The 10,594-nt window shown below is 42.7% G+C and overlaps 1 protein-coding gene across 1 annotated transcript; it reads left to right on the forward strand.

Annotated features, from left to right (window-relative positions):
• The first annotated feature begins 203 nt into the window (after positions 1-203).
• PARK7 (Parkinsonism associated deglycase) lies at positions 204-10,188 on the forward strand. The gene is made up of 7 exons (XM_027751427.2): positions 204-865; positions 2,987-3,121; positions 4,155-4,256; positions 4,890-4,949; positions 5,792-5,861; positions 7,456-7,542; positions 8,426-10,188. The coding sequence occupies exons 2-7, from the start codon at positions 3,032-3,034 to the stop codon at positions 8,584-8,586; spliced, it is 570 nt and encodes a 189-aa protein (XP_027607228.1). The 5' UTR covers positions 204-865; positions 2,987-3,031; the 3' UTR covers positions 8,587-10,188.
• The last annotated feature ends 406 nt before the right edge of the window (positions 10,189-10,594 follow it).

Below are 10,594 nucleotides of genomic sequence, written 5' to 3' on the forward strand. Positions count from 1 at the left end.
GCGGCCAATCCCCGGCGCTGGCGCTGGCGCTGACTCGGGGGGGGGGGAGGGGGGAGGGGGGCCGGAGCGCGGCGCGGGGTGCGCTCAGGGCCGAGGAGGGGACGTGGAAGAGTTGTCCAGAGTGCGTTGTAAATGACAAGCGAACGCGCCTCCCCGTGTGTGCGTGCCCGGCACACAGACGGACAGAGCAAGGACCAGCCTGTCGAGGGTTCTGAGCAGAGCCCTGTGTGGGCAGGACACAAACCATCCTGTGCCGGGAGCTGCAGCCCGCACCCATTCCAGGAGAGCCCCCAGCAAAGTCCTTCCCTGTGACTTGCTCTCCTGTGCGTGACCTGGACTTGAGCTGCTCTGTCGGAGCTCTCGTGAGCCCAGCACCAGGGAACCAGAGCGGGTCTGCCAGCACCTGCGAGCACGGGTTTTACACAATAGGGCTCTGCAGCTAAAGAGCTCCGTTAGCAGCTCTGTCCTTCAAAATACTGAAACTTCTTAAAACCAGAGGCAACATCGTCCTTGAGCCTGGGGCATTTCCCGTGTACCGTGAGCCTCAGGAAACAGTAGTGTTTCGGGTGGACGTTTCGGGTAGAGCCCGGAGAAGAGCAGTGGCTCGGTTCTGCGCTCTGTCCGTGCGGGGCTGCCCGAGAAGCAGCAGCAGCAGCTCGGGTCGCGCTGCCGTAGGAAGGTGACGCTGTCACGGTGGTGAGCACCGGACCGCTCTCTGAACCTGCGACCTGAGTGACCGTGAGAAAAGCGGAACGTCTCGGAAACGGAACAGGAGGGCGGGCGAGAAGCGGGGAGGGGCCGCGGCGGGCACAGCGCGGGCGGGGCCGGGGCGGGTTCTCTCAGAGCCGCCCGCGCCCCGGCTGAGGTGAGTTGTGGCTGCTGCCGCTCCGGTCGCGTTGCAGGCCCGGCTGGCGGAGCCCCCGGAGGGCGGCGGGGGGACTCGGGGCCGCCTGCAGAGGCCGGGGGGGGCTCGGTGGCCTGTCGGAGTTGCCCCGCTCTGGCGGCCGAGCAGGCTCGACCCCCCCGCCGTGCCAGCCCCGCCGCTCGCGGCCTTCTGCCGGCCCTTCTGCGTCAAATGGCGCCGCGTCCCAGAATAAATAGATCAGTGTGTAGGGACCTGGCCTTCTGTACGGCTGGCGGAGCTGGTGAGCCGTAAACCCTCCCCTGCCTCTGTTAGCGGGCTCTGTGGTCGGGGCGTTGAAGGGTGTGATTTTTTTAAAGGCAGCCTTCTTAGAGTTTCTGATTCGGCCGTGTGCCACAAGCCACCATCTCCAGAAAGGAACATGTACCCACGCAGGGAAATACGTTCGCTGATAGGTTTGAGGCATGTACTGTTCATGTGCTGGCACTGAGGAGCAAATGCAAGACTGGTATTTACTACGTGTAGGTAGCTTGTAAAATGAATTAGCTATTAGGTCTGTGTAACGTGGTTCTGCCTTCTCAAAAAGAGTCTTTCCCTGGTAGCATTTACAGCAGGACAGCTATTTACCTATGGACCCACACGAAGAACAGTACTAATGCTCAAGAATTTGGCAGTGTTTTACAATAAATGTCTAAAGGCAGTAGGGAGAGACTGCATTTTGCTAAATTAGGGGAAAGAGTAAAGGTTTCAGGATAAGGTGCCTATTTGCATCTAAAGAACTAATGAAATAAAGGAATACAAACTATGATGTATTTTTCTTCAATAAAAAGCAAATGCAGTGTTTCTATGTTGTGGCTAGTCAGAGAGTCTTTTGCTAATTAGTCAAATTTATATGAAAATTATTTTGCAAAATCAATGTGTATCTTCAAGACAAGTTATTAAGAAGCTCTAGGTTGTCCTAAAGTTATTGCTAATAGCTGTGATTTGAGTATACTTGCTCAGTTGGCTTTGCATTGACAGTACATAAAGTACATAAAAGTAGGATTTGACACTAAGTGAATTAGTCTCCTTGGGCTGGTTCTGCATGCTGCAGGGTGTTCTACTGTATATTACTGCATTCTAGAAATAACATCTTTCTAAATGAGGCTAACAATAGGGAGTAAACTTGAAAATAGATGGAATTGAAGCAGGGTAAGAGGATGGTTTTCTTTCATGTAGGCAACTAAAATGTGCATCGCAGTTAATGAAGGGCTCTCAGGTGCTACATGCATTTCTGAATGGAAGGTCCATTTTGTCCTATAAGACAAAAATCTGTCTTCTAGAGGGGTGACCTGTGAAATGCCTTCTCACATCATGGATGCTTTTGCAGACTTCAGTCAGACCAGTATGAGTTAATGGGTATTTTACATGATGTAAAGTAACTTTAACTTAACCTTCAAATGGAAATTTGTCCCTTCACCTCAGCTTGAATTTAGAAGCTAAAAAAAAAAGTCTTAAGCCTGGTTTGTTCCATTTGCTAAATTCTGTGGTCTGCTCCCCCATCACACGTGGGCACACACATTTTTTCCCCCATAAAATTGTGAAATACCCAGAAAATCTGTTTCTGAGGTTTTGCAAGAGCAGTGGTCAAGTCATTGTAAGTCACAGGAAACTCTTCGTGAAGCATGGTATGTGGAAAATAAATACCAGACATGAGGTCAAAGCTCATGCAAGCCCTTTTTATAAATGCTGACCTGGGTAGGAGTCAGTAGTCTCAGTGTGAGTGAGGGTGTGCAAACTGAAAACAATTCTGCCACCCACCTTGAACCCTTTTCTGGCAGACACAGGTCATGTAAGGTCTTGATTAGGCCAAGCTGCTTCCTTATTTGATGCTGATGTGCTGTGCCTCCCACTGCACAAGTGCCTTAATCTCTTAGTATCATAATGCATTTTTTTTTTAAAAAAGCTCTTTAGTTAAACAGAACTGTTATGAATATTGATTAAAGCTACTGAACTATTTTGAGTTGGTTTAAGTGAAAGATAATGCAAAAATGCAAATAACTCATTGTTAAGTTTCAGCATCAGGAAGGATTTGTACTAGAACATTTGCTTTCTAACCACATTGTCTTTTTCTACCCTCCTCAGCCCCTCCGTTCACAACCGTCTCAGCTAACAGCAACCCCTCAAGATATGGCCTCAAAAAGAGCATTGGTGATTTTAGCAAAAGGGGCAGAGGAAATGGAAACTGTAATCCCTACTGATGTTATGAGAAGAGCTGGGGTGAGTACACCGACAGTGAAAAATCTCTTTGTGAGTGTGTGGTCAAGGGGAAATCTTTGCCTCAAGTTGATGTTCATTGCTAGGAGTTCAGTGTGTAATTTGTTGTGTGAGGTGAAAATTTCCCCTACCACCTTACTGTTTAGCAAATGCTTGTTCCATGCCCCTACTAAGTATGCTTGACAACTGACATTTGTGCAAAAGGTAGACTTTCAAAGTAAGAGTCCAGTGTGGACTAGAGTGAATGTTTCAAGTAAATCTTACTCTGTCAGAGAACATGGCTACTTCTATGCATAGTAACAGAAAGTACTTTTTTTTCTAGGGGTCTGAAAAGCTCAGTACATTACAGCTTATGACATTATGTAGCTTTTCCTGACCTACTTTTAAAATTCTATTAACTAGAGTTTGGCTGTTGCGATTCCTCATGATGTTTGTTACCTTGCAGCTGTAGTAGTACATATCATTAGGTATGAAAATAGTATTTTAAATTAGTACACCAACTTCGCTTGTGTAGAAATGACTAAACTGCTCCCATCACCTCATCACTGTACACCCCATTTTGGCTGTCATAAGAGGAACAAGCTTGTCTGCTTGTTTAGTGAGTGTGAGCTGTGCCATGCATATCTATGATGTTATGACCAGGCATCTAAAAGTCAAGGGAGGAAAGTGAACATGCCATAAGTGTGTTTGAGAGTGGCTTGAGCCTGCAAAGAGACTTCAATTCATTATCTGATCTACTTAGTTTGGCTCTCCTGCATTGTATTATTTGTTTTGTTTATAGCCTGTGGGATCAGATAGTCTCTATATGTCCTGTTTGAAAAGTTGAACTGTTAGAGTTATTTGTCTACTTCAGGTGAATATCACTGATTACTGTGTGTGCTTGGACTTAATCATGGTTTGTGGGAGCTTAAGTGTTCCCTGGGTTGTGACAGCTTTCAGTAGTGCTTTGCTCATTCTGTGTACTATTTAAGAACTAATATAGAAGAAAAACACCCTAAATTCTTGATTTGTCATGATATATTTGTTCTTCTCCTAGATAAAGGTGACTGTTGCAGGCCTAACAGGAAAAGAGCCAGTGCAGTGCAGTCGAGATGTCTTCATTTGTCCTGATGCTAGTCTTGAAGATGCCAGAAAAGAGGTTGGTCATCACCTTGACCTAATATAGTGGCCAAAATAGCCTTTCTCACAGCTTCCGAGGTGAATTTGGAAAGCCTGTGCATTACCTTTAGACATATATTGCGTGTTGTGTTAGCTCTATGCAGCAGTTAATTACAGAACTGCACATCCCACTGTGCTCCCCTTCAGTGTTGTCCTGGTTCGTAGCATGCTCAGTTCAGACAGATCTCTTAATTCTGCACTGGTGTTTGTTTTTGCAAAGCATCAACCCTAGCCCTTTATTTTTCCTGTTAGTTGGCCCAATGAAATACCATAATTTGAATCAACTCCAAAGTTCTGATGGGAAGCTAAACAGTGTTATAGTTAGACCTGTACAGTAAGGTTCGAGCAAAACCACTTTACAATGCATTTGCTTGCTGAAGCTCTTAAATGCACTAGGCTTAAGAGTTAGTTCAGTGGCAGACTTTATCAATAATAGGTTCTTCCTGGAACAGGAAACAGTATTTTATTCTGTAATTGGAACTGGTTCTCTGATCATAAAGTGTTGTTCAGTGGAAGAAAAGGTTATTTTGCTTGTCACTTGAATCAGCTGTAGTGGGCTTCAAACAGTATCAGTCTCTGTTCAACAGAACAGTTTCATCTTTTGTTTGTTTAGGGGCCTTACGATGTCGTGGTCCTGCCTGGCGGTAATCTCGGAGCTCAGAACTTGTGTGAGGTAAAATTCCGGTATTTTAAAAATTCATAGGCATCTTCATGAGTAGTGGTGGTCTGCGCTTGCTTAGTAATTCTGCAGATTCAGTTCAGCCTCTGAAAGTTCTCTTCTGAATGAATCAGTAAACTAAATATCAATTGTCTGAAGCCTTCTTGTGACTATATAGGTGGGACAACTGGGTAAATTCTTGCATTTGAATAAAAATGGAAGAGTGCTCTGTATTGTGGGTAGATCTCTGTTCATAGTCATATGAAGATGAAGCAGTTGCAAATGAAGATTGAATTCCCTGAAATATGAAATTGTCTAAAGCCATGGACTCTCTTCCTTTGCTCAAGAATTCTGTCTGTGGTGCAAAGCTGTTGCTGTGGTGGTATAAATACCTTGTGGAAGGCAGGCAGACAAACAAGTCAATCTATCAGATAGGATTTAGATGGTATTGCACAGTTTGTAAACCCTGGAATATGAGATAAATATCCCACATAAATCTTTTTAAGAATGATGGAGACTATTTGGAGGTATCTTATGAATACTCTTTCGTGTTTGTCTTGTGAAGCTTTCAGACAACTTTCTATGTCCGTGGGTTAACCAGCTTTTATGTAGGCCAGGTACTTCCTTGCAGTTCCTTCTGATTTCCTTACTCTTTCCTTGTGGGGCAAATATGTATTGGTTTCAGTGTTTCTCCTTCTTAACGTTCTCATTGCCCTCTGTCCTGAGGCAGGGTGAAGAGGTGTCAGTTGGTTTTCTGTGTAAAACACGTTTATGACTTTGCAATGGAAAATATTTCAGACATGCTTCAAATAATCAGTTCCTAACAATGACTCGTGATATCATTTTTCTTCATACAGTCTGCTGCTGTGAAAGACATTTTGAAGGACCAGGAAAGCAGAAAAGGCCTGATTGCTGCTATATGTGCAGGTGGGTTAACAAGGTGTCCTGCTTTATAAAGCATTTGGATGTTTTGAAGGAGCATGCAGACATTTTCCTGTCTTAGAAATTTGTGTTCCTGTAATTTAGTAGCAGGGATTTGTACTATATGTGCACCCATCAGCATCAGAATTTTTTATAAATTTAATAGCAAAGAAATCTCTAAAATAATTGCGAACACTTATCCTGCAAGTTCTGCTTGGTTCCCAGTTCTTTCCAGTCAGTTGCATTACTGTCTTTAAAATAAAAAGTGAAAGGTAATGTGCTAGGATTTTTTTACAAAATATATGCTTATTCTGATGATCTTTCTGCAAGGACACAGCACTGGCAGAATATCATTGCTGTAAATTTATCTCACATAACTATTCCTGCCCTTTAGCTTCAGAAAGAAGGCCATACATATAGAGTTACAGTCTTCCCCTTCCTCATCTGAGTCATAGCAAAAGATGGACTTGGTTTGAGGAGAGGTTATCTGCTTACATATTCTGCACAGCTGGGTATCCAGGTCATTACTTTGTAAGGTATGTGTGTAAAAAAGCAAGATGAACAATTGCCAGTACTCCCAACTGATCTTAGAGGCTGGCCTAGGACCCAAAGCTGAGGATGAGGAGGGTGGCAATGAGTTCATAAAAGGCCATCTAACAGAGTATGTTTGTAGAGTGGATTTTCATTTTTGTTTTCTTGTATGTTGCTGGGGCTTTTTTTTGCTTTTATTCTTCAGCGAGGTGATAGGTATGCAGAGTTGTGAACATTCTTGTACTTGGCAATGATAGTCTTCTCTTATCTGTATCTCTTACAGAACAATCCAAATTCATGGTTGCCCACTAAAAGCTTTTGCTGGTAATCAGAGTGGTTAATTTCTTTAGGTATAATATTCTTAGAGCTCATTCCAGCTGAACACAAAGGAGGTTATTTCCTGGACTAAATCCAAAATGAGACAAATGCACAGAACTGAAACTCAGATTAGGGAAATCTTGCCTTCATTTTCTTTTGGAATTCTCATAAGGATTTCCTATCAAATGACTTAACACTTCTTGACACAAACTCAACTCAGGCTAAGAAGGAAGTGTGAAAAGGAAAGAGGAAAACTGTTAAAACCAAAAACTTAACAGTTAGCCCATGGTCTGTCCAAAATACTGTTTGGCACACAATTGCGACATGCAGAGACTTGCTCAAATGAAGTTCTACTTGGTACATCTCTAAAGTCAGGATTTAACAAGGTTGTAAAGTAATTGTAACTAGTTAATGTTCAGACTGAAATGCAGACCTTTTGTTTCTTAGCGTCAAGCAGTTTTAAATAAAATGTATTATGTGGAAGTGAAATGACCATTGTCCTCCACTCGTTCCAAGGCAGCACAGTCATGGTAGGACAGTGTGGGAGCTGTAATTGAATGCGAGAGATTATACGGCTTGGTTCTTTTTGAGGCTTTTTGCTTCAGAGATGGGGCTGGCATCAGTTTTTATAAAAAGTAGTCTGTCCACAGTGAGCTTTGGACCCTTGAGAGCCTAATGCCTGAATATATGTTCTTAGAAGTGTTTCTAGCAGAAGGCAGTTCCTCACTGGTGCAACTTTTTGTCCTTACAGGTCCTACTGCCCTTCTGGCACATGGGATAGGGTTTGGAAGCAAAGTCACAACACATCCTTTGGCCAAAGATAAAATGATGAATGGAGGTATGTAATGACTTTTATAAGTTTCTCTCCAAACCCTTCTCAGATTTTTTTTTGTTTACCTGAAACCACAATTTAAAGAAAGGAAGATAGCTTTTGTATCTTACTTTGTCTCTTTGAATTTCCTTAATGCTTTCTTGAATGTAATCAAAATCCAACTGAATATGCTAAGACTGTATTTCTAAGCCTATTTCACCTATTTAATAAACAGGGCTGTATTAACATTCTCATCCTTGGGGAAAATACACTGCTGCTGTCATGCTAGGAGCATTTACTGCCTTATCTTCTCGAGGCTGAGCCATCATCTCTTGCCCTTTTGGTTCTTTGCCTCAGTGGTCCAAGCAGCAAACCCCAGGAGCACCTTTCATGATCTCCTGTGAATAGGGCTTTGGTTCTGTGAGCAGCTGATGGATCCACACTTCTTTCTCCTACCTAAGGGAAGTGGTGGTGAAATGCTATGAAGTCATTCTGTGAACATTAATGAGTCTGAAGGTGAGCAGGAGATGGCAGGGTTCTTCCAATTTCTTCTGCATGTAATTGGCAGAAAAGAAATTTGTGAATAGCTCCACAAAAGCAGTCTGACTTCTAAAAATAAACTCACAGGAACTGACAGGGAGAGTGAGTGCTTCTTAATGAGCTTGTAGAATCAGAGGTGCATTCTCATACTATGTGAATGGAGCTACCAGAGCTCCCTGCAGGCCCTTTTCTTCCCTGAGGACTGCAGGCAGTCGTGGGATGCTTGGAGGCAGGCTGGGCCCACACGGGTGCCTTTGGCAGGTAACCTCTGCTCCTCAGCAGAGCCTGTGGCAGGTGAGTCTGTGCTCTGTGGCAGCTGTGGGCACTGTCCTGGAGACTGACCCTCTTTCTGTTGTGTGTCCCCCCCCAGCACACTACAGCTACTCTGAGAGCCGCGTGGAGAAAGATGGGAACATCCTCACCAGCCGTGGGCCTGGGACCAGCTTTGAGTTTGGATTGGCCATTGTTGAAACGCTGATGGGGAAGGAAGTGGCCGAACAGGTGAAGGCACCTCTAATACTGAAAGAGTGAAACCCTAGTGTGAGACAGGAAGTAGGACAAATTTGGATAGAGAGTTTTATCCTCTGTAGAATAACTGTAAGCTGTACTGTTGTAAATACAATTTAATTTTGGGTGAAATTAGCAACTGTACTTACCTTAACTGGGATACCGTAACAAACCAAAGGTCTTTATCTCTGGAAAAAGATCGTTAGCAAAAAGCTTCATCACAAAAAAGTAGCCAACATCTAATAATCTTAGTTAAGAGAACTCCTGGATGGCATTTAAAAATCACATGGAAAAATGTTTGCTGAGTAAATAAAAATGAAGCGGCCCTGCTGGTGTGTTGGTACTCCATGTGTTTTCTCCCAACCCAGACCTACGAATCCATTTTGCCACCGTGGCTATCCATGTACTGTTCAAAACAACGTCTGTTTAGATTCTCGCACAGTGTGAGCTGAAATGAGCGCTGGAAAAAGCTCCCTAGGGAGGGTGTCAGGGCCCCAGGCCTGTCAGTGTTCAAGAAGCATTTGGGCAACACTTCTCAGCTATATGGTTTAACTTTTAGGTTGCCCTCTGTGGAGTCAGGAGTTGGTTTTGATGACCTTTGTTAGTCTTTTCCAACTCAGGATATTCTATGATTCAATGACATAGATTATTAAGTTGTAACTTAGAATTAGTTAAAACAATGTTTAGTTTTTTCTGTACAAATAAGGCAAATAACTAGTATTAATTCTAAGACAGTGTGGGACTAAATTAAAAGTGTGAATATTCGTACCTTGCCAGGCACCTTAGAGTTCCTACAAGTTGAACATGATACCTTGAAATTTGTCTTCTGTATAAATGATTGCAGATCCATTGAGCTATCTGAGCAGCTAATAATCAGCATAAATCAGGAAGGTTGGATTTGGTAGCATACCACCAGTAGCAGTGCTTCTTTCTACTTACCATAAATCGGGACTTGCTACAAGCCTAGCTTAAGTGAGCATATGTCAGTTTAGAGGAGTTGCTGGGCACGTCTCTGGAAGAAGTAGTGGGGCTATATTCCCATGGGCATTAAGAATTTGGCATCAGTTTTTGTCTTTGCTGCCTTTCTTTTACCAAATAATTCTGCTGTTACCTGGCTCTGTCAGCCATCATGCTTTACAAGATGGCTCCTCATTGGACTCAGAAGTTACCACAGCATCTGGAGATCTGGCTCTGCATACATCTGAAGTGCATAATCTGAACTTTAAAAAATTGCTGCATAGGGGCCTTTATGATTGCTTATTTTAATGGGAAACAAGTTCATTCTCAACTACTGCATTTTGGTAATAAAATACATGGATACTTTTGCAAATTTAGAATTTAAAAATGTCTCTGTGTTGCTAATATCTACTGGAAGAACTGCTTCAGCTGTATGCTCTGCCTCTTAATTTGTTTAGGAAATATGTTTCTTTAGCTTTTTAAATATGCTCAAGATATGCAAAAAATTGTAATCTATGTAAGATTGGACATGTTTGTGTGGTAAATCCGCACGTCTAACTGGTATTGCTGTGCAAATGTAAACCAAATGATGGAAAGATTCTTTGTCCTAGATACTGGAATAATTACTTTGTAAATGGGCATGATTCAGAATACAGGAAAAACTGTGCATTCCTGGGTTGCGGTACTGCTTTGTAGAATTAGAAGGAAAATACTTCCATGCTTGTTTTGTTTTTAGGCTTCCAGAAATATTTTATAAAGAAGTGGCCAAAAATTTGATTATAAATTTCTATTTTTTATTCCAAGACTGGGATAGTTCAGTTTACAGCAATGAGGTTTTCAATGTGTATATTTGGGCTTTCCCACTCCCATTAAAATGGTAATAGGAAAAACACTCAGAAAAATGAGCTGAGCCCATTAATACATCTGATTAATTTGCAGATTCTTCAACTTTGTTCAGCAAAGGACTCGGTAAATGAAATATGGTAGTTCTGCTTGCACCACAGTTAGTTACCTTCATAAAGCTGACTGTTCTTAACCTTTTACATTGCAGATGTTCAGCAAACATGAATTTACA

Source organism: Pipra filicauda, unplaced genomic scaffold (assembly GCF_003945595.2).
Source record: "Pipra filicauda isolate LSUMZ 115617 unplaced genomic scaffold, ASM394559v2 scaffold427_size588224_pilon, whole genome shotgun sequence".
NCBI lineage: Eukaryota > Metazoa > Chordata > Aves > Passeriformes > Pipridae > Pipra > Pipra filicauda.